Source organism: Hyperolius riggenbachi, chromosome 6 (genome assembly GCF_040937935.1).
Source record: "Hyperolius riggenbachi isolate aHypRig1 chromosome 6, aHypRig1.pri, whole genome shotgun sequence".
Taxonomy (NCBI): Eukaryota; Metazoa; Chordata; class Amphibia; order Anura; family Hyperoliidae; genus Hyperolius; species Hyperolius riggenbachi.
The window spans coordinates 34,905,601-34,929,989 of NC_090651.1; the positions used below are offsets into that span (position 1 = coordinate 34,905,601).

Sequence of the window (24,389 nt, forward strand, 5' to 3'; positions counted from 1 at the left end):
AAGTGTTTCCGCATGCCTTCCGACAGCTTACCGACAGCTTTCAGCGGGAGATCCCCGCTCTTGCATCGCAGCTGGCAAGATTTTTTTGAATGACCACCCAGAAGTGTAAAATACCGCTGCGGTATTTTCCCTCCAGGAGTTTTTTCGCCACAACTTTTTTATGAATAGAGCCCAAAGTGTAACGTTGTCATGGTTGCAAAGGAGAGCAATTTGAGTTCACTGGCAGTTTTGAAATTTGAAGCTGGTTGCAGGCTGAATTAAAAAGGTAACTTTTAATGGCATTAACTTGCAAAACAAACAAACAAACAAAAAGACCTTGACCATCATCTACATCACCTATCCTTATTATTAACAATGTTGTCACATAAGTTACATTTCCCCTTAAGAGCCTGACAGGAACTTGGTGGTGTCAGAACCTCCCCCTGTGTAATTAATCCTGGGACCTCCCAGAGCCTCAGAGGATGCCTGCCTGAGAAGTTAGTTACTCCAGAGTCCTGTTGCTGAATGCGGTGGTCAGAATGGTCTCTATGCTGCTGTGAGCTGTACCCCTGTTCCTAAAGGCTGGCTGCAGCCTCCCCTCTGTACTGAGGACCTGTCTCTCCTCCCAGAGACCACATGGACATCTCAATGAAGAGATTCAGCCCTCTTCCTCCCAGGTGAGTGCACATGGATTTTATTCCTTTTACAAATACTGGCTGACCACTACTTACAAACAGGTTCCCTTACGGGTGATTGCTTGTAATTGAAGTGTGTTAAGGTGCAAACACACCTTTGATGGATGTCACCTGAGGGGTACTAAGACCTGTTCCCCTTGGGCAACATCGCTGTGCCAGGCTGCATACATGTGTCAGCTGTGTAGCTAAAGATGTGTTGTGATGCTATTGGGCGGGGGGATGCACGGAGGGACGGCAAGCGGTGCATGCGGAATGTCACGTGTTGGATGGGTCAGCGGCGGAAGCAATTGGATCGGTGGGGGGATCGGCATTGCTGGGGGTGAGTAGATCCGCTAGTGGGAGCGCACGTGTGCTGCTGTACACACACCTGATTATTGGCTGAGCTTGTCATTATAGGCCCCCTCAGCCGACTTAACCTAAACCGAACTAAATTAAAAAAAAGTTTCACTTTCCTGGGGCTTCTGCCAGCCCCCTGCAGCGGCCGTGTGCCTGCGCTGTCCTGGAACGATCCTCTGGTCCCCCATAGTGGCTCAGTGTGCACTTGTGCGGCAGTGGCTGCATGAGTCCTCGATCACAATCCCATCACCCATGCTATGCAGAGTGAACTCAACTTGCCTAATCCCATCCAGTGACTGACTAAGCATTACCTTGTACTCATACTGTGCTGCCTGATCTGGTTTTCTTGCATTCCTGTATTGTCATATTGCTGTAGGTCACCCCCTAAATATTGCCTGTAACCTAAACTAATGTCCAGCGCTGCGTAATATGTTGGTGCTTTATAAATACAATAAATAAATCACTAGAAGCATCCTGCACATGTGCAGTACAAGATTTTCTTACACTGCGCATGCACAGGACGCTCCCAGTGGTGAGAGGTTGATCAAGTACGCGCCCATGCGCAGTGGCCATCCACTTGGCTGGGTCAGCGAAAATGAAACCCAGCCGCTGTGGGTGACCGGAGGATCGTTCCAGGACAGCATGGTATCAGGGGGCTGGTAGAAGCCCCAGGTAAGTGAAACGTCCTCCCCTTTTTTTTTTTTTTTTTTTTTTTTAAGTTTGAATTAGATTCACTTTAAAGCGGAACTGTAGATAGGTTGCAAACACACTTTCACTTACGTGGGGCTTCTGCAAGTCCCGTACCGGTCCTCCACGAGGCCTCCGTTCTCCCGACGCCAGCTACTTTCGGTTTCACCGCCGGGCCACTGCACCTGTGTGGCTCTGGCCATGGGTATCCTTTCTTTGCCTTTCCCCTCTGCAATAGCGATATTGCAGATGGGAACGTGAAGAAAAGATACACGTGGCAGGGCTGCGCTGGCCTTGACTTACAAGTCGAGGATCAGAGCAGCGGCAGGAGAACGGAGGCTCGTGGAGGACCAGCGCGGGAGAGGACGGCTACTGGGGGCTTGCAGAAGCTCCAGGTAAGTGAAACAGTGTGTTTGCAACCTATCTACAGTTCCGCTTTAAGTCAGGACCATGTACAGGCCTTTAAATGTGGTGAGGTCAATGATTTACTTTCGGACAACTCTGCTTTTCGACATCTAGTATAAACGATGTTTTTTGGTTGTTTCAAATGTGCTTTTAAAGTGATAACTAATTATAAAAGTTTATAAAATACAGAGTAACCAAGAAGCTCAGGGTGACCCAAACTACTAGGAATGTATAGGGGGATAAAAGGAACCAAAAAGCCCTCCTACTAAAAAAAAGCAAAGCTTGGTGTAATTGCCTTAAAACAGAAGGAAATTTGCAATAATTCAGTTATAAATGAACATTTGTGGTTACCCACAATGCACACCTACTAAATAAAAGGGATCATTTGCATATTGAGTAGGTGTGCATTGTGGGTAACCACAAATGTTCATTTATAACTGAATTATTGCAAATTTCCTTCTGTTTCAAGAAGGCAATTACACCAAGCTTTATAAAATACGGTAACCTTTAACAAAAATATGAGATAAAAGTATGTCTTTTTGTGCATGAAGAGCACTTAGTTTGTATCTCTGAAATGTTTGTAAGTATGGGAGCGTCTGTATGCTACATTTACGTAATGATAAAGTAATTTACTCACAAAATGACTTATAGGCCTCGTTTACGTTAGCCAACAAAGATAAAGACAGAGATGGCTGTGCGTTCGGAACTCGGTCTGTGTTGCCGCGAATAATGCTTCTGATCCCATTCACCGCGGTGAGGGTCTGCACCACATTTTGCAATGAATGCGTGCAGCAATGCGATATCGCCACACAATGCATGAAGTGAGAATGTCAGACAGCTCAGTCTATGCAAATCTGAGGTTTGCACACTATATATACCAGTGGTCCTCAAACGAATGCCCGCAGGTCGAATGTGGCCCCCTGAGGCTTTTTTACTGCCCCCCCCCCCCCCCCCACACACACAAAATGTATTATAGATAAGTGACGTCACACAGGGAAGGCGTGCACACAGGAGTTGGCTGATGCTTGACCTAAGTTGATCCGGCGGGCAGATTGCTTGTGGGGCGGCTGTCAGGGCCTCTGTACACATGCCTGACTATGGGCTGAGGCGGTCATTACTGGCTGACTATAGTCATGCGTATACAAGGCTTTATACCTCTAGATATCAGTTAATTGTTATGCAGAGACCATTGAGGTGAGCGCAATCATTAAACCAGTGTAAACAGTCTAGTTTCCCAGCTCAGGGGTCAGTGATAAACAATACATCATCAAAGGCTCACATCAGTCGCTGTAAAGGTGCCTCCACACCTGGCCTGTGGGTGACCTCGATGGGCCAGGCTGCACACATGCGTGTCAGCTCCGTGGCTGATGACGCTGTGTTGCTATGCGGAGGGATGACGAGTGGCGGGCTGCACACATGCGTGTCAGCTCCGTGGCTGATGACGCTGTGTTGCTATGCGGAGGGATGACGAGTGGCGCATGCATGATGTCACCCAGCGGGTGGGGAAGTGGCACAAAGAATGAGATCAGTGTCGCTGGGGTTGAGTAGATGCTCGCGGGTTGGGGGTTACCGGTCAACTGACTAGTTTGTTGCTATGGAAAAGGGGGGGGGGGAGGGACAACGGAGCGGTGTGTGTGTGATGTCATGCAGGGGGCGGGGGATCAGCGTCTTCAAAGAAGTTGCCCGTCGCTGGTTGGGGCCTCTGTAAACACACCTCTAAAGAGAAACTGTAACCAAGAATTGAACTTCATCCCAAATTCCCAATCAGTAGCTGATACCCCCTTTCCCATGAGAAATGGTTTCCTTTTCTCAAACGGATCATTGGGGGGGGGGGGGGGGGGGGGGGGGGGGGGGTTGCTAATGTGGTTAAACTCCTCCCACAGTGTGATCACAGGACCATGACAGTTTCCTTTCTGTTAACCTCATTGCATTGTGGGAAATGGCTGTTTACAGCTGGGTCCAACTGCCAAAAAAAACAAGCAGCATGTCCTTCCACTGACATCACCTGCCAGCAGTAAAAATGTCACCATGTGGCTAATGTCAGATTGTAAATCAGGGAGGGGAAAGATTTTACAATGACTAAATCATTCATAAATAATTATTGCAAAAATGAAGCACTTTATTACTTTACACCGGAGTTCCTCTTTAAGTCAGGCATTCGTACAAGGCTTAAACCAGATAGGATATCCTGGCTGATGGCTTCCTTGCAGGGTGAATGTAGACAGGCAGATGTCAGTTAAGCCACAGGGGTTGGGGACCAGGCTGAGTGAGACAGATAAGGGGTGGGGGAGTCAGCACAAGCTGCAAAGTGCATGGAGTTCATAGCATTAGCTGGCATAGCAAATAGATGCAGGGAATACAATGCAATCTGACCAGACAAGCAGCAGTTCAATGCAGTATTGTTGTTGTGGTTAGCTCACTTGCCTTGCAGCGCTGGCTCCTCGGTTTGAATCCTAGCCAGGGCCCTATCTGCATGGCGTTCCCGTATCTGCATGGGTTTCCTCCAGGCACTCCGGTTCCCTCCCGCATCCCAAAAACATACAGATAAGTTAATGGGCTTCTCCCTAAATTGGTCCTAAACTATGATACATACATAGACCTAAAATTATGGTAGGGATTAGATTGTGAGCTCCTCTGAGGAGTCAGTGACATGACTATATACCAGGGCTGTGGAGTCGGAGTCGGAGCAATTTTGGGTGCCTGGAGTCAGGGAAAAAATGCTCCGACTCCTAATGAATTTGTAACTGTAATTAAAATAGAAAATATGATAAAATGTTCTATTTCTCAGATAATAGTCATTAAAAATAATGTGTATATATACAGTAATAGCTGTGTTCAGTCCACAAAAATGAAATAAACCAATCAAAATGAGTTACTTGTGCTGCTTCAATAAAGCAGTCCCCGTATTTTTAAAGTCAGATATACATATCTGATTGTGACTGTATATATGATGTGTACACAGGAATGTCTTATATATACTAAATAACATCTATGCTGTAAGTATAAAGCCTGATGTGTAGCCGTGTCACTAATAGAGATGGTCAATGAGATGGAAATAATTCTGCGCTGATTCTGATTTATGCAAATGTATGCACTCCCTTTGCTGATGAAATCAAATAAATTGATATGTTAAAATTTGGTTTGGTGACTATGAATTAAAGGGTACCTGAGGCGAATTAAAAGAAAAGCTTTATACATACCTTGGGCTTCCTCCTGCCCCCTTCAGGCCAATCAGTCACCCGCTGTCCTTCTCCACCACCTGGATCTTCTGCTATGAGTCCAGGTAATTCAGCCAGTCAGAGCAGTCTGGCTATGTGCCGCTTCGCTTCCACAGCCAGGAGCATTCTGCACCTGCACAATAGTGCTGCGCAGGTGTAGTACGCTCCCGGCGGCGGAGTGTGTGCATGCGCACTACACCAGACTGGCTCAAGTACCTGGACTCATAGCAGAAGATCCAGGTGGTGGACGAGGACAGCGAGGGACTGATTAGCCTGAAGGGGGCTGGAGGAAGCCCCAGGTATGTATAAAACTTTAATTTCATTTGTCTCAGGTTTACTTTGTTGCACAGTAGTACTATACTCTACATATGCACTCCCCACAGAGCTGCAGGGAATCCACTAAGAATGTTGTGCACATTGAACACAGAGGTGTTGTCTATCACCCATAAACCTGGTTCAGATTGTGCATGAAGAATGTGTAATAGAGGAAGAATCCTATCATTCCCTTGCAGAGTACATCACTCTTACATGTACCCACAGTTACAATGCCTAGGGCCTAATAGATGTTCTTTGTTCCGGTCTGTACCTTTTTACAAGTACTCTTACCAAGGACTAGTTTTAGTCCTAAAGGGAATAAATATAGTAGTCTACATATCCTTCTCACTTCAGTTGTCTTGTAAAATTCCTAAGCGTTGGCAGTTAAGAGACGAATTTCATGTTACATACCGTACTTTCAATCAACAAGATTGTAATATGCAAATTAGAGGAGTCGGAGTCGGTGGAATCCTAAACCCGAGGAGACGGAGTCGGTGGATTTTTGGACCGACTCCACAGCCCTGCTATATACTCTGTCAGCGCTATATAAATACTAAATAATAATTTAGAGAATGCTGACCTTTTTATGCAGCGCTTTACAGAGTACATAGTCATGTTACTGACTCCTCAGAGGAGCTCACAATCTAATCCATAGCATAGTCCTTTGTCCATTGCAGTCCATTAAAGCAGACCTGAACTCAGAACTTCTTCTCTGCTCTAAAAGATAAGCAACAGCATAATAACCTTTAAAGAAAAACATTTCATTGTTACAGCTGATATAAATCTGCAGTGTGCCTACTTCCTGCTTTCATGGAAGCAGACATAGGGTTAACATTATGTGTTTAAAAATTAGCTGCTCTGCCGAGGCAGCCAGCTGACACAATTGAGATCAAATTACACTTGTGATTAGTCACATATGTGGGGGGATTAGACAGGCTTAACTCTCTCTAAATACATACAGGGTGCATTTCTCCATGTTTTCCCTGTGCCCTGTGCAAGGTTACTTACCTCAGTAGAGAGAAGCTTTTGGATAGTTTAGGCTTCTCACGTGCTCCCTGACCCCACTGGTCCGTATCTTGGGACCCTCTGAACATATTACATAACAGCTTGTTGAATATATGTTCATGTGGTCATGCTCCTGTCCGAGTACGGCCTGTGCCCTCCTAGTACCACAAAGCCACTCCTACCTGGCTTTTTTCCATTCTTCACAAATGAGCATCTCCATGCTACTGCGCAAGCGCGGGCCGTACTTGCACCTGTGCAGTGCTTCCATATGGTATTATACACGGGTGGGAGCGCGGTCGCGAAGAAGTGTCCTCAGAGGCGCTCACACTCTAATCCATACCATCAGGGCTGTGGAGTCGGGCAATTTTGGGTGCCTGGAGTCGGAGTCGGGAAAAAATGCTCCGACTCCTAATGAATTTGTAACTGTAATTAGAAAATATGATAAAATGTTCTATTTCTCAGATAAGTCATTAAAAATAATGTGTATATATACAGTAATAGCTGTATATATGAAATAATCCAATCAAAATTAGTTACTTGTGCTGCTTCAATAAAGCAGTCCCCGTATTTTTAAGGTCAGATATACATATCTGATTGTGACTGCATATATGATGTGTACACAGGAATCTCTTATATATACTAAATAACATCTATGCTGTAAGGGCTGGAACCCACAGGAGCGCTTTTAGCAGCGTTTTGGCAGCACTGCGATACGCTAGCAGTTTGCCAAAACGCTGTGCTAATGTTAATGGATGGGGCAACTTCCACAGGAGCGTTTGCGTTTCTCAGAAACGCAAACGCAGGACCTGCAGCATTTTGGGAGCGCTAGCGCTTCAATGTAAAGTATTGAAACGCTAGTGGAAACGCTCAGCAAAACCTAAACTGAGCGGTTCTGCTAGCGTTTTGCGGTGCAGCGCAATGTAATAAAATGAAAAATTATTCACACGACCAATCAGGATAAAACCGCAAACCGCAAAACGCTACGCACCCGCTGGGCAAAAAAATACAATGTTGCAAAACGCGACCGCAAACGCGCATGAATCCGCTTGCAAACCGCTGTTACAAATTGCTAGCGGTTGCGTTTAGCGTTTGCGGTTTGCAGTGGGTTCCAGGCCTTAGAATAAAGCCTGATGTGTAGCTGTGTCACTAATAGAGATGGTCAACGAGATGGAAATAATTCTGCATTGCTGCTAATTTATGCAAATGTACGCACTCCCTTTGCTGATGAAATCAAATAATTTGATGTTAAAATTTGGTTTGGTGACTACAAATTAAATGGTAACTGAGACGGATGAAAAGTAAAGGTGTTTTTTTTTTTTTTTTTTATACATACCTGGGGCTTCCTCCAGCCCCCTTCAGGCTAATCAGTCCCTCGCTGTCCTCCACCACCCGGATCTTCTGCTATGAGTCCTGGTGATTCAGCCAGTCAGCGCTTTCCGGCTGCATGCCGCTCCCACAGCCAGGAACATTCTGCACCTGCGCAATAGTGCTGCACAGGTGTAGTATGCTCCTGGCGGCGGAGTGTGTGCATGCGCACTACGCCCGACTGGCTCAAGTACCTGGACTCATAGCAGAAGATCCAGGTGGTGGAGGAGGACAACGAGGGACTGATTAGCCTGAAGGCGGCTGGAGGAAGCCCCAGGTATGTATAAAACTTTAATTTCATCTGTCTCAGGTTTACTTTGTTACACAGTATTACTATACTCTACATATGCACTCCCCACAGAGCTGCAGGGAATCCACTGAGAATGCTGTGCACATTTTACACAGAGGTGTTGTCTGTTTACAATCTCCTCATTCCCTTGCAGAGTACCTGCACATCATTCTTACATGTACCCAGACTTACATTGCCTAGGGCCTGATAGATGTTCTTTGTTCCGGTTTGTACCTTTTACAAGTACTCTTACCAAGGACTAGTTTTAGTCCTAGTTTATTAGGGAATAAATATAGTAGTCTACATATCCTTCTCACTTCAGTTGTCTTGTAAAATTCCTAAGCGTTGGCAGTTAAGAGACGAATTTCATGTTACATACTTTTAATCAACAAAATTGTAATATGCAAATTAGAGGAGTCGGAGTCGGTGGAATCCTAAACTGAGGAGTCGGAGTCGGTGGATTTTTGGACCGACTCCACAGCCCTGCATACCATAGTCCTAGTTAAAGGATACCCGTGGTGACATGTGACATGAGATAGACAGTGCCTAGCACACTAATAACTGCTGTGTTCCTTTTTTTTTTTTTTTTTCTTTTTCTTTTTTCTCTGCCTGAAAGAGTTAAATATCGGGTATGTAAGTGGCTGACTCAGTTCTGACAGGAAGTGACTACAGTGTGCCCCTTACTGATAGGAAAGCAGGGAAGCTGGCCAGCATCATTGTTTAAGTACTTTTTAGGGAAAATCTTTATTTAAAAAAAAAAAAAATTACAAATAAGAAAAACAAAACATAAATAGTTACCGAAGGGTCTGAACTTTTTGAATATGCATGTCAAGAGAATATATTAATATAATTTTTAAAATTATAAGCTTGTAAATGGTGATGGACGCAGATTGAAAAAATGCACCTTTATTACCAAATAAAATATCGGCGCTAAAAATTGTGATAGGGACATAATTTAAAGGAGAACTGTAGTAAGAGGTATATGGAGGCTGCCATACTGATTTCCTTTTGAACAATACCAGTTGCCTGGCTAGCCTGCAGATCCTCTGCCTCTAATACTTTTAGCCATAGACCCTGAACAAATCAGATCAGGTGCAGCAGATCAGGTGTTTCTGACAGATCTGATAAGATTAGCTCAGCAGGGCTGCCGGGCAACTGGTATTGCTGAAAAGGAAATAAATATGGCAGCCTCCCTATACCTCACTACAGTTCTCCTCTAAACGGTGTAATAACGGGGGCAAATGGTCAAACAAAATACGTTTTAACTATGGTAGCATATATTAATTTCAAACTATAATGGCCAAAAACTGAGAAATTATGACTTTTTTTTTCCATTTCTCTTTCTTCCTGTTAAAATGGATTTAGAATAAAATAATTCTTAGCAAAATGTACCACCCAAAGAAAGCCTAATTAGTGGCAGAAAAAATTATATAGATTAATTCATTGTGAGAAGTAGTGATAAAGTTATTGGCGAATGAATGAGAGGTGAAAGTTGCTCGGATGCATTAAGGTGAACAACACTGTAGGCTGAAGTGGTTAATAAGTCATTTTTAGGAGAATGAGGATAGATACAATTGTTTTTCATTAGTTGATTTTTGCCTCGGGTGTCCTTTAAATCAGGGCTTTTCAATCTTTCCACTAATTGTACCACTTTTATCACCTGAAAATTTAGAAGTACCACCCGTGGGCCTGCGCAGTAGAGTGGACCCGATCAGGCTCGGCTGTTTCCACCAAAATCAAAGCGGAGAGCTGCGACGACGTATGCGAGTGTGCTGACAAGGAGATCTGTGGGCATCCTTTCGCTGGATCCCCTCTACTGTGGAGGAAGGTGGAAGCCTCTTTAGCCCCCGAGGTCCTCGCTGTGCTGCCCTGCAGAATAGTTCAGACCTCAGATCAGCAGTAACCCGACTGTCACTATGCACCGATTGCCTGGCTGTCTCTTCACCACTGATCTGAGGCCTGAAGTATGCCACAGGGCAACACAGCGAGGAGCAAACAAGGGGAGCTGAACTTTGTGGAGGCAAGGTGGGATGATAAGTGGCAGACAAACCTGGTGTGTACCACCTGGCCAACAGCAAAGTACCACTGGTGGTACGCGTACCACAGGTTGAAAAGCCCTGCTTTAAATGTCCTACCATATAATTACTACTACTAAGACTAGTATCTTTTTGTGGGGGGGGGGGGGGGCAGTAAGTTTGCCTGGTACGGGGCCTACAAATTTCTGAAGGCAGCCCTGACCCTCCCTCTACTGATGACTTACCACTCCACTGCCGAAAATCCCCCCCCCCCCCCCCCCCGCTGATGCCTAACCCTAACCTCCCCCCTGCCGATGCCTTTCCTTTATCACACCCCCAACAACACCTAGCGCTACCCCCGCTGCAAACCTGGCAAAAAAGGAAAAATACGCATGTGTAGTATGTAGCAGCGTGCATGCGCTGAACATCAAGTGCAAAATATTTCTGTACGCTGGCATGCCGCACCCCCTCTTACCAATGCTTGTAATGTTACTCAGCTGCCGGGGTTCTGAAATTGGAGGTGAGCAGACAGCTGGAGGTTGCAGAGGAGGGTATGAAAAACAGTGTTTCCCTAATGAAAACACACACCACACCTCTGACTTAGTGACGGTTTAGGCCTTGTGGAATTGTCTTATTGCGACATGTCAGATTCCGGAGGATCGGCTGTTAAACTTTAACCCTTGGTGTGCTGACAGTCATGTAATCAGTAAAGGGGATATCCTGTGTCACATGGTTGTGGTAAGGGGGGAGGCAGTTTCAGTAAGAGAGCCCCTTGTTTGTGGAGTGCGGTACAGCAGGAGGACGGCCGGAGGTTCCCAGAACTCACCTTTTACAGGTTGGGAAGTTTTTTGTTTAAAGGTAAACTGTTGCCACGTGTTCATGTCGTTCTCTATCTCCTACACCAGCCACGTGCTGGGGGAGGGGCAGAGGAAGCTAATCTATATGGCAAGACGTTCAGCCTACAGCGCTGTGTATGGCTGGAAGATGAGCTGTTTTTAGGAAAATCTATTCTTACTTTTACTAATAGGTAACCCGAGGTGAGAGGGATATGGAGGCTGCCATATTTATTACCTTGTAAACAATACCAGTTGCCTGGCAGCCCTGCTGATCTTCTGGCATAAGTAATGGCGGAGTCAAAACCCTGGAACAAGCATGTGGCTAATGCAGTAACACCTGAGTCAGAATACCTGATCTGCGGCATTCTTGTTCAGGGTCTATGGCTAAGGTATTAAGGTGGCCATACATGTAGTGTACATCCAAAGTTTTGCGGGGTGGCCCAGTGATTTTTAGCTGCGCCCCTGCGTCTGTGTGATGTCACATGCCAGCGTGCTATGCGCTGGCAGTGTGTATGCAGCAAATGGAAGAGAGGCAGAAGACGGACAGTCACCACGACACAGGACAGGTAATGTAGGCATGCACATTACAGCACGTATACATTACATGCATAAATACATACACATTACGGGAACAGTGCCGGGGGGTTCGCTGCTCATCCCGATAATGCTCGCTGTTACCACTGTGCGCCCAATCGAGCAGGTCGCCCGACATCTTGGAGCTTGTCCGACCAATGTATGCCCAAAATTGGTTGTATCATGGATTGGGCATGCACTTGGTGGCACCGATTTTTCATCCGATTCGATTGTAATACTTGAATCGGATGGTCGATCGGCCGCCAAGTCGCCTGATGCATGGAAACCTTTAGAGACACAGGATCAGGAGGACTTCCAGCCAACTGGTATTGTTAAAAATACAGCTGATAACCCCACCCCCTACCAAAAATGGTGTAATGAAAAATCGAATATAACAAAAGTACAAATGATGAGGTGCTAAAAAAAATTAAAAATGTATATCTAACACAGTAGTAATGGTGTAAGGACTTGTTAACACTCAGAACACAAATCGCGAATGCTGACGATTGGCAACACGCTGCAAAAGCGCCCTTAGCTCAGCCTATAGGTGACAATCGTTCAGTCGATCTGAATATCAGAACAATTCTTTGTCTGATCAGATTGCTTTTTCTTTTACGCTCTGCTGTTGGGCCAAACGATCAGTTCCAATCGATTGGTTGTTGGATTGCTCTGGAAATTGGATGGTTAAGGGGGGCCTTAAATCCTTTGGGAAGACTGGCAAATCTTGATTGCTTGAGATAGCATTTAACCTCCTGGGCGATACAATATCGCCAGGGGGCCGCGAATCGGCGCGGAGCGTCGGTGATCGGCGTTTACACGCAGCTAGCAAAGTGCTAGCTGCGTGTAACAAAAAAAAAATGTAAATCGGCCCACTAGGGCCTGAGAAATCCTCGGGATTATCTCCCAGGAGGTTAAGGTTAGCCAATTTGTTTCCTGTTATTTTTCTGGATTATGTTTTTAGTTCATTCCCTTTTTTTTATAACTGTCCCTGAACTGGCTGGGAAAATCCTCTGAAGGAGATTTTTTTTTTGTTTTGTTTTGTTTTGTTTTGTTGACAAAAGCTTGTTGTTAGGCTTAGATGTTAACCTTGTGACGACTGTGAGATTGTGAGAATGGGCTCTTGGGTGGGAAGAGGAGTTTAGGAACAGAAACCTGTTGGTGGTGGTGGTGTGTTTGTTTCTGTTTTTTATTTATGTTCCCTAACTGAAAAGTGAGTTTTTAGATTGCGCCTAAAAGAGTTAAGGTGGCCATACATCTGTAGATTTGGTGGCCAATCGACCCTCCAATTTGATAATTATCAAACCGGATGAAAATCGTTGCCGACCAAAGCATGCCCGATCGCCGATACCCATGTATCGCTCGGACATACTGGAAAATCTCGGGCTGATATGCTAGATCGATGCGCGGCATGCAATAATTGCGAATGAAAAACGCAACGGAAACCCCAGCCGCTTTTGATGGGTGGCTCTATTTTTTTTACAAATTTCTATTTGTGACTGGTTCTCTTTATTTTATACTCTACTACCTTAAAGATGCGTACACACGCACTACAGAAGCAAACGACGGGTCTGTCAGACCCACCCGCAGGGCGGACTTTCAGCAGACAGTGCGTGTGTGTGTGTGTACGCACTGTCGGTGGACTGAGCGGATCGTTCAGGAACAGCCTTATCAGTTTGCCAACTGTGCATACACACACACTACTGTCTGCTGAAAGTCCGCCCAGCGGGAGGGTCTGACGGACCCGTCGTTGGCTTCCATAGTGTGTGTGTGTGTGTGTGTGTGTGTGTGTGTGTGTGTGTGTACACACCTTTTTAAGTGTACCTGAGATGAAAGCCATCTCAGGTTCTATACTTACCTGGGGCTTCTTTAAGCCCCCTTGAGGCCGCTCAGTCCCTCGCCGTCTCCCCGGGTGGCTTCCACCCCCCCCCCCCCCCCCCACGCAATATGGCCCGAAAGCCTGGCAGAGTTGGACTTCATCGCTCATGTGCGGCCCAGCCACGCATGCTCCGGCGGCTGGGAGCGCTCTGCGCTTGCACAGTATTACGGTGCAGAACGCTTTCATCGTGGGGAACGTGTGCGGCCGGGCTGCGTGTGAGCGACAAAGCGCGTCTCTGCCAGGCTTTTGGGCAATATTGCGGAGACGGGAGCCACCCGGGGAGACGGCGAGGGATTGAGCGGCCTCAAGGGGGCTTAAAGAGGCCCCAGGTAAGTATGGTAACTGAAATGGCTTTCATCTCAGGTTCACTTTAAAGGGAGCTTAAACTGAGGCTATGGATTTTTCCTTTTTAAAATACTAGTTGCCTGACTCTCCTGTTGATCCTGTGTATTTCTAATGCTTTCAGCCACAGCCCTTGAACAAGCATGCAGATCAGGTGCTCTGACTGAGGTCAGACTGGATTAGCTGCATGCTTGTTTCAAGTGTGTGATTCAGCCACTACTGCAGCCAAAGAGATCAGGACTGCCAGGCAACTGGTATTGTTTAAAAGGCAGCAGCCATATCTCTCTGTTAAAGAGAAACTCCGACCAAGAATTGAACTTTATCCCAATCAGTAGCTGATACCCCCTTTTACATGAGAAATCTATTCCTTTTCACAAACAGACCATCAAGGGGCTCTGTATGGCTGATATTGTGGTGAAACCCCTCCCACAAGAAACAAGAAAAGTATGTACTCTTGGCAGTTTCCTGTCTGTGAACCTTGCTGCGTTGTGGGAGATAGCTGTTTCCAACTGCCAAAACATCATCATGCAGCAGCTACATCACCTGCCAACAGTAAAAATGTCAGAATGTAAATCAGGGATTTAAAAGATTTTACAATGGGCAAACACTGACTAAATAATTTATACATAATTATTGTAAAAATGAATCACTTTTCTTATTACATTTTCACTGGAGTTCCTCTTTAAGGTTCCCTTCAACCAGTGAGGAATCAGGCATTACAAATCTATATTTCTATAACGTACACAATCTGTCTTCTTCACCACTGGGGCGGCGGTGGTCTTAGAGGGTGGCTCTGTGTTTGCGGTGGTCTTAGAGGGCAGTGCTGTGTTTGCGGTGGTCTTAGAGGGTGGCGGCTGGAGCGGAGCCATGACAGGACACGGAGGGCACACTGCTGCCTTTCAGCTCCTCTTCCTGGACTATTTATAAAGCTCAGCCACACACACACCTATTCATTCAGCAATCTCTGCAGCACCAGAGCAAGGCTTGTATCAAAGCCCACAAATGCCGGACTGGATTTACACCATTATGACTTGCTTTCTTAAAGGGGACTAGTCCCAACTGTAGGCACAGATATCAATATACCAAGGTTTTTTTTTCCTTGTCAAATGAAGCTTTTGCTACAAAAAATGAGATCATCCTAGCCAAAGAGCTTAAGGAGACCTGAAGTGAGAGGGATATGGAGGCTGCCATATTTATTTCCCTTTAAACAATACCAGTTGCCTGGCAGCCCTGCTGATCCTCTGCCGGTACGTACACAACTGCCCCACTGATTGTGGGCATTATTTTTAAGTGTATTTCCACCCATTTTGTGGTTATTATTAGTATTTTTTTCTATTACACATATGTGATGTGTCAGGGAGATCTGAGCATTTGGCGTGATGTCACTACTTCAAAAAGGTTGGGAGTCACTGGTGTACAAGACATCTATTTCTGTCATAAGCACGGGTTATTGGGCTACCATGTGTGCTGCCACATGTCTTATCCAGAGCCTAGTTTCTCAACGTGTGGTACGTGTACCACAGGGGGTACTTCGGATGGTTCAGGGGGGTACTCGGGCTTGATATACTTAACCAAGAATAACAAATTTTATGTTTTAGAAAATGATACATCTTATTTAAACAACACCAAATTAGTATATTAGCTATTTCAAAGTAATAGTAAAAGCTTGGAAAAATGTTTAGAACCAATTATCATGTACTACGATAAAATATAAATTTGTCAAGGAGTACTTGTGATAATGTTTACTATGCTAGGGGGTACTTTGTGAGTATAGGGTTTTAAAAGGGGTACATACCAATAACATGTTGAGAAACCCTGATCTAGAGCCAGCAGGCAATCTCTCCTGTTGAAAGAGCCTGTTGTACATGGGAGGGGGCTGCTGCAGGTGGAATGGGGGTACTGTTGCAAATGGAATGGGGGAGGGGTGCAGTGCTGTAGTAGATGGGAGAAGGGGCTGCACATGGAATGGAAGGGGGGCTGCTGCTGTTGGGAGAGGGTGCAGCACATGGAATGGGAGGGGGCTGCTGCTCATGGGAGAGGGGGCAGCACATGGAATGGGAGGGGCACTGCTGTAGATGGGAGAAGGGACTGTACATGGAATTGGAGGGGGACTGCTGCTCATGGGAGAGGGGGCAGCACATTTAGTAGGAGGGGGGCTGCTGCTCATAGGAGAGGGGAGCTGCTATATACAGAAGGGCGGTTGCACTTAGAAAGGGGGCCAACCAAAACTTTAGCCTGGTGGAAAAACAAAAACAAGACTAGCTTGTAACAGAGAATCTGAGTCAGAGGTACAGGAAGCGTTACTCTGGTGGTATAAAAACATCGCTTTCGGTTTATTAATTTTGGAGGGACAGGCGGCTGGCATTTCTTTCAGCGCAAGCCTCGTATATCATTAACAGCCGCACACAGCAAAGCTTCACTGCCCGGAAGGCAAACATCCAGAATGTGCCGTTTCCGTGTTTGTTGAGAAACGGGCTCGGCGTATTTATCTAGACTTCAGGTGATCTCTGCACTGGATGTGTAAACTTGCTGTGCCAGCCCTTTGCTCCTCGGGGCTGTCAGTCCTCCTCCTTCCTGGTAGTGGCTGTCTTAGGTCTGGGCACGGCGGAGGGCATCTGCCAGCACCTGACCTCTCCATGACTTCTGTGTGCGGCTTCTGCCAGTTCTGTGACATAAGCAGCATTCCCGTCTTCTGCTCCTCCTGATGATCCTCTACGCACATTCCCATGGATGAACTGATTACGGTGTAAGTGCAGCAGCCAGTGGCTCTTATTTTTATTTTTTTCCTCCACTTTTTTATTTATGATGTTTTGTTGGTGCATTTTAAAGAACACATGAAGTGAGAGGGCTATGGAGGCTGCCTCGCATTCTCCTGGGATAGGGAGTATCCGCTAAGATTGGGATGAAGTTCAGTCCTTGGTTAAAGTTCCTCTTCAAACATTTCTACTCCAAGAACAGGATTATTATGCTAATCACGGTGCTCTTGCAATTGGCAAAAACGCATGCGCCTCGAAAATCGCATCAAACCACATGCAAGAAAGGCCCGAAAAGGACAACTGAATTGAGAAGAATATGGAGGCTGCCATATTTTATTTCTTTTTAAAGGAAACCAGAGACGGCGTATTAAAAAGATTAGTTACTCACTCCAGCCCCATGAGCCCGGATGCGTCCCACCAAAAGTAGCCCTATTAGCATGGGCATCCGCACATATGGCAAAATGGGGCAGACGCCACCCCCTGGCCAGCTGCTGCCCCCCCCCTAGCCACCCGAACCCAGAAGTATCAAGCTGCCAGTCAGAGACAGCTCTCAGGGGTACAGTCACTCTCCCTGGGTGGCTGGATGATCAGCGATAGTAGGCAGGGACGGGCGGGCGGCTGTGTTGCCATTTGCCAGCAGTAAATTTCTGTCACTGCCAGATCCGTAAATCATTGGACGGGCCGGCAGCTGTGGGCTGGGCATGTTTTCCTGCTCTGATTCTGAGCTAAGGGCCAATCAGAAGCTGCTGTTTCTGTGCTGGGCTACAACAATATGGCGCCGCACAGTTTCAGGGACAGAAGCAGCTCTCTCGGGGGTGACAGTTGAGGCAGCACACTGTACAGGACGGGAAAGCTGCCTACAGCAGCCAGTTGTCCAGGGAGGCTGAGTGATTGACAGGGCTTCCAGGGCTATTCAGCATCCCTGGCTCACCTTGCTGACACAGCTGAGGAGGTGAGAGGAGACTGCACAGCAGGGGGATCTTGATGTTAGCACAGCATGCTGGCTTTCCTGTACACGCCCCCCTCCTCTACTATCCTGCAATCTCAGAATCCCAGGGCTGAATGTAACACACTGGAGCCACACCACAGTCACACTCTCCTGCACTGGATGAGGCTACAAAACAGTCTTCAGGTACAACAGTGTGCTGCTGGACAAAAGGCCTTTTAAAAAAACTGGTGTGTGTTTGTATATATATATGTATGTGTTTTTGTGAATGCACATTGATATGGAGCTGTGTGTGCAGTATGTGTGGTGTGGGTGGTTTGTGAGGTGTGTGTCTGTGTGGTGTATGTGATGTGTGTGGTATTTGCGGTGTGCGGTATTTGCAGTGTGTATGGTGTAAGCAGTGTGTGTGTGTGTTTGCCTGAGTGAATGCACATTGATATGGAGCTATGTGTGCATTATTTGCAGTGTGTGGTGTGAGCAGTTTGTGCAGTGTGATGTGTGTTCTTTGTGTGGTATTTGCGGTGTAAGCGGTTTGTGGTATGTGGTGTGTTCAGTATGTTTGTGAGGTGTGTGGTGTATGTGATGTGTGTGGTATTTGCAGTGTGTATGGTGTAAGCAGTTTGTGCGCTGTGGTGTACAGTATGTGTTTGTGCAGTGTGTGTGGTGTATGTGATGTGTGTGGTATTTGCAGTGTGTATGGTGTAAGCAGTTTGTGCGCTGTGGTGTGCGGTATGTTTGGTTTGTGCAGTGCGTGTGGTGTATGTGATGTGTGTGGTATTTGCAGTGTATATGGTGTAAGCAGTTTGTGCGCTGTGGTGTGCGGTATGTTTGGTTTGTGCAGTGCGTGTGGTGTATGTGATGTGTGTGGTATTTGCAGTGTGTATGGTGTAAGCAGTTTGTGTGCTGTGGTGTGCGGTATGTGTTTGGTTTGTGCAGTGTGTGTGTGTGTGTGTGTGCTGCATTGCTGCCTGTGTAAAACATGTTTTTGGAATCCTCTGACTAGCACTGATCTGCTCTTCAGCCGTAGCTCGTCCTCAGCATATTTGGTTTTTGTTATATTTTTGGCCTTGCTACAGCGCTTGTGTAGCAGATTTGACATTTGCTCTTTTAGCCGCTGATGTAATGTAACTGATCATACTTTAATATTTACTGCAGAAAGGCATTATTGAGATCTAGTCAGTGTGGGAGGGAATGCTCCTGCTACTGCTCAGAATGCTCCTGCCAAATATTTATTGTGGGCATTATTTTTTTGTAGAAAAGGGGGCTTTATCTAACATTTTGCTGGGTGGGCCCACCTCCACCACTTCTAAGTTCCTGTATATTTGGCTCCACCCATGACCACGCCCATGTTCTGTTGCATGGCCACGCCCATTTTTTGGCTGTCCCCCCCACTTTTGCCTCCCCCTGGAAAAATTTCTGCGGACGCCCATGCCTATTAGTGGGAAGAAAAGGGGATAAAATTAATTTGGGTGGTAAGTTGTATGGGCGAGCAATAAAATGTTAAATCTGTGAAGTGCTGAATTGTAAAAAATGGCCTGGTCACTAGGGGGGTATAAACCTCTTGTCCTCAAGCGGTTAATGTTAGCTGCCATGGGCAGTAGTGCTGCCCAGAGTAAATTTTTTTTTTTTTTTTTTTTTTTTTTTTTTTTTGCACTTAACATTTTTTTATATTTGATCCAATACAGATGTATGCTTTGCACCTGATACAAAAAATATTAATTTGCCGCCTGATGTGATGACGCTGCATGCACCCGACACCAGGGGGCACACAATCTGCTGCAATCTTAATTTTAAAAAAATAAGATTCTATTTTTGTTAAAAAAAAAAAAAAATTCCCTATTTCTATCATTTCTCCCCCCTCCCCCCTTAAATTAGCCCTAGACAGCGATTCATACACTACACCACCCATACATAGGCATCAGCCTATGTATGGTATAAGGTTGTGAGCCGTTGGGAGAGACAGGTAAGAGACAGGGCTGTCCCCTGTACAGCGTTGCACTAGATCGCATCACTATACAAATGTTTATTGGCTTTTTCTATCTTTAATTCAGCCTGCCAGCTCTGATCGCGGCTGGCAGGCTGATTGCTTTGTTTAAAGCAGGGAACGCGAGCTTGACTGAGCGCTTGTTCCTTGCTAATCTCCCGAGGAGTGAGATGACGGCATTAGGCAGTCCCCAGAGAGCCACGCTCCCACTGCTGATCGTCGTAAGCAGGTTAAAGTTTTTTTTTTTTTTTTTATACAACAAAAAAAAAAATGTGAAAAAAAAAAATGTAGTCTCTAGTGTTACAGGCCGGCGCCCCAGTGCCCTCCACCACCATAGTGACTCATCTGCTATATTTATCCCTACCTCGCAATCTGCGCACCATTGCTTATTGTTACATCACTATTCTGTGTATCATTGCTTAATGCTGCAATGTCCCAGTGTAACAGTGTTTAAAGAGTAACTGTCTGGCATAAAATCAAAAATCAATTCTTTATTTTTATCTGGTAAACAAGTAATAAGGATGCTAATCAGGCAATCCAAAAGTTAAAATCACTATTACTTTTCTTGTTGATAAATTATCATTCCCCAGTTTACATGACTCTTAAGGTGGCCATACACTGGTCGATTTGCCATCAGATTCGACCAACAGATAGATCCCTCTCTGATCAGATTCGATCAGAGAGGGATCGTATGGCTACCTTTACTGCAAACAGATTGTGAACCGATTTCAGCCTGAAACCGATCACAATCTGTTGCGGTGGTACTGCTGCTGCTGCCCCCGCCCGCATACATTACCTGCTCCGCCAGCGCGACTGCAGTCTCCCGGTCACCGCTGCTCTGTCTGCGCTCTGGTCTCCAGGTCCGGCATGCCTCACTTCTTCTAGCCCGGCAGGAAGTTTAAACAGTAGAGGGCGCTCTACTGTTTAAACTTCCTGCCGGGCTAGAAGAAGTGAGGCATGCCGGACCTGGAGACCAGAGCGCAGACAGAGCAGCGGTGACCGGGAGACTGCAGTCGCGCCGGCGGAGCAGGTAATGTATGCGGGCTCTATTGCGTCGGTCGTCGGGCACTCGAACGCCGCTAGCGATGCGCTCTTTACCCGCGAGCGATCGGCGGTTATTTTCCGCACGGCACGATCGACGGGATCGGACGAAATAGATCGAAATTCGGCGTGTAGCGTGAACGATTGGCAGCAGATTCGATCCCAGTGATCGAATCTGCTGTCGAAACGGGCGCAAATCGGGCCAGTGTATGGCCAGCTTTATTTGGTATACAGAAAATTTGGTACACAAAAGAGAAGTTGCAGGGCATGCTGGGTTGTCTTTTTTTGCTTCCCTGCTTCCCCTCAGACTTAACTAATGCAGCCTGATTGGCTGAAGCCTCTTTCCCTCCTGGTTTCCCCTCCCACACCTGTTCCTCTGATTGGCCAAAATTTCTCAGGCTGAAACAATGCACTTTCTATAATGAAGGGCAGGCAAATTAGACAGAGGAGACTGGTGGATATTACATCAGGTCTGGCTTCAAAATGGCCACAGTAAATATGGAAACTGTCTAGAATAGGATTCTCTACTTTTCCTTTATAAAATTCACAGGAATCATAACATGGACAGTATAATACATATGTTATGTAAGTAGAGCAAGTATTTATCTACTTATACATTTGGTTTTTTTCCCCCTAAGATAGTATGGCTGACAGCTCCTCTTTAATGTGTTATGTCTCTCCTATCGTATTGTGTTGTGTAATACAGGTGCGGTTTAGTTGAAGGTCCTTTTGTTTTCTGTAACGGCAGTACCTGTTAGGTTCTTCTACTTGTCATTTTGCTGCTGTTTTGTCTGGGTAATGTACTGGTTAAAGAGGAACTCCAGTGAAAATAATGTAATAAAAAAAAAATGCAATAAAGATCTAACGAGCTTATAAATACAACCTTTTTGTGTGGTGCCGATCCTTCCAGGAATTGTTAAATGATTCAGTCAGTGTTTGCCCATTGTAAAATCTTTCCTCTCCCTGATTTTACATTCTGACATTTATCACATGGTGAAATTTTTACTGCTGGCAGGTTGAGTCAGTGGAAGGAGATGCTGCTTGTATTTTTTTAACAGTTGGAAACAGCATTTCCCACAATGCAACAAGGCTCCCACAGTGTGATGTCAGCACACTGTGGGAGGGGATTCACTACAAAATCAGCCATACAGAGCCCCCTGATGATCCATTTGAGAAAAGGAATAGAATTCTCCGGATCAGTGAATAATGGCGCACAGCGCCTATGCATAAAAATGGCCCCACATTAAAAGGATACACTTATCGCTATTTATCGTTAGTACTGCATAATAATGGCGAGCAGGGAAAAAAGAAGGCACACACGAACGTTATTTATCAATAGCCCCCTACATAAGCCAAACTGCAGACGTTATTTCACTGCAAAACGGTGAATGTATTTAACGTAACACTGTCAAGGTTAGAGTTAAGCACCACCGGGGGGGAGGGGGTTGGTTAGGGTTAGGCACCACCAGGGGGTTGGTTAGGGTTAGGCACCACCAGGGGGTTGGTTAGGGTTAGGCACCACCAGGGGGGTCTTAGGGTTAGGCACCACCAAAGGGGTCTTAGGGTTAGGGATAGGTAAAGGGAGGGTTCTGTGTGAGAGTAGGGTTAGGTAAAGTTACAGTACAATAGGCACCACCAGGGGGGTGGTTAGGGTTAGGCACCACCAAGATGGGTGGTTAGGCACCACCAAGGGGGGTGGTTAGGGTTAGGCACCACCAAGGGGGGTGGTTAGGGTTAGGCACCACCAAGGGGGGTGGTTAGGGTTAGGCACCACCAAGGGGGGTGGTTAGGGTTAGGCACCACCAAGGGGGGTGGTTAGGGTTAGGCACCACCAAGGGGGGTGGTTAGGGTTAGGCACCACCAAGGGGGGTGGTTAGGGTTAGGCACCACCAAGGGGGGTGGTTAGGGTTAGGCACCACCAAGGGGGGTGGTTAGGGTTAGGCACCACCAAGGGGGGTGGTTAGGGTTAGGCACCACCAAGGGGGGTGGTTAGGGTTAGGCACCACCAAGGGGGGTGGTTAGGGTTAGGCACCACCAAGGGGGGTGGTTAGGGTTGGGCACCACCAAGGGGGGTGGTTAGGGTTGGGCACCACCAAGGGGGGTGGTTAGGGTTGGGCACCACCAAGGGGGGTGGTTAGGGTTGGGCACCACCAAGGGGGTTGGTTAGGGTTGGGCACCACCAAGGGGGTTGGTTAGGGTTGGGCACCACCAAGGGGGGTTGGTTAGGGTTGGGCACCACCAAGGGGGGTTGGTTAGGGTTGGGCACCACCAAGGGGGGTTGGTTAGGGTAGGGCACCACCAAGGGGGGTTGGTTAGGGTTGGGCACCACCAAGGGGGGTTGGTTAGGGTTGGGCACCACCAAAGGGGGTGTTTAGGGTTAGGCACCACCAAGGGGGGTGGTTAGGGTTAGGCACCACCAAGGGGGGGTTTATGGGTTAGGGGTAGGTACAGAGAGGGTTCTGTGTGTTAACGCTAAATAACGATAAGGCTTTAACACTAAATAGCGATAAGCGGCAAACGGATTAGCGGCAACACCATTATTCTCAGGCGCCATTTTCAGATGTAAGCTATTTTTTGCTCATAACATAATAACATAGGTGAAAAAGCTTTGAATCCATGCCCTATGTGTCCATCCTCTGGCTCCCAATCAGGTGACTTGTATCTGTCATGTGATTGGAAGCTGGCGACTGGCAGCACACTTTGAAGCATGGAGGAGACCTGCAGCGCTGGAGCAGGTATGTAAGGTATGTATTACCCCCACACCCCCAGACGGCGGTTTCGCTGTATACCTCCGAATAGCGGGGATGTAAATATTTACCTCCCTGGCTCCAGCTCAGGCAGTATCGGCTCTCCGCTCTGAGATAGGCGAGAATAGCAGATCGCTGTCGGATCGCTCTACTGCGCAGGCGCAAGTCTCCTGCACCTGCATAGTAGAGCAGACCCAACAGAGATCAGCTATTTCCATCTAGTTCTGTACTGAGAGCCGCAACAGCGCTCCCGCTGGAGCCAGGGAAGGTAAATCTAACTTGTCGAGCCAGGATTACCGGAGACTTCGGGGGAGCCAGCGCTAGATTGGCTGCAGCTACAGGGGAGGGGGAAGCCTCATTGGGACCCCGAGGCTTCCCCCTACCGAGGTGAGTACCCCCCAGGGGAACTTTTTGTTGTTGTTGTTACAGGTTCTCTTTAACCAAGGATTGATCTTCATCCCAATCAGTAGCTGATACTCCCTTTCCCATTGGAAATCTTTACCTTTCTCTCCAATAGATCATCAGGGGGCTCTGTATGGCTGATACTGTGGTTAAACCCCTCCCACAGTGTGATATCATGACCATGGTCCTGACAGTTTGCGGTCTGTGAATGTCATTGCATTGTGGGAAAGAACGGCTTAGTCCCACTGCCAAGCAAGCTGTATCTCCCTCTGTGCATAGAACTCTCAGTACAGATCACCTGGCAGGACTAAAGATGTCACCACCCAGGAAAAAATTCAGAATGTAAATCGGGAAGAGGAAAGATTTTACAATGGGCAAACACTTACTAAATAATATGTAAATTAATATTGTAAAAAATAAGCAATATTATTAATTGTTTTCACTACAGTTCCTCTTTAACTGGTTAAGGTTCCAGGACGAAGATTCTACGTCCTTTCTAGTCCCCCTGTGTGTTCTAGGATGTAGAATCTACGTCCTGCATTAAATCCCGCTGTCTGCCGCACGTGCACATGCGTGC

The 24,389-nt window shown here is 46.6% G+C and overlaps 1 protein-coding gene across 5 annotated transcripts in view; it reads left to right on the top strand.

The window, feature by feature from the left end:
- The first annotated feature begins 614 nt into the window (after positions 1-614).
- MCOLN2 (mucolipin TRP cation channel 2) overlaps positions 615-24,389 on the top strand; it is a 76,978-nt gene continuing 53,203 nt past the window's right edge. Inside the window, exon 1 of one of the 5 annotated variants that reach the window (XM_068242446.1) lies at positions 615-656. In XM_068242446.1, the coding sequence (XP_068098547.1) occupies positions 616-656 (41 nt within the window). In that variant the 5' untranslated portion in view covers position 615. Of the gene's footprint in view, positions 657-11,106; positions 11,145-16,248; positions 16,683-17,484; positions 17,825-24,389 lie in introns of those variants that run through there. The other 4 variants (XM_068242450.1, XM_068242447.1, XM_068242448.1 and 1 more) reach the window with 4 other exon arrangements.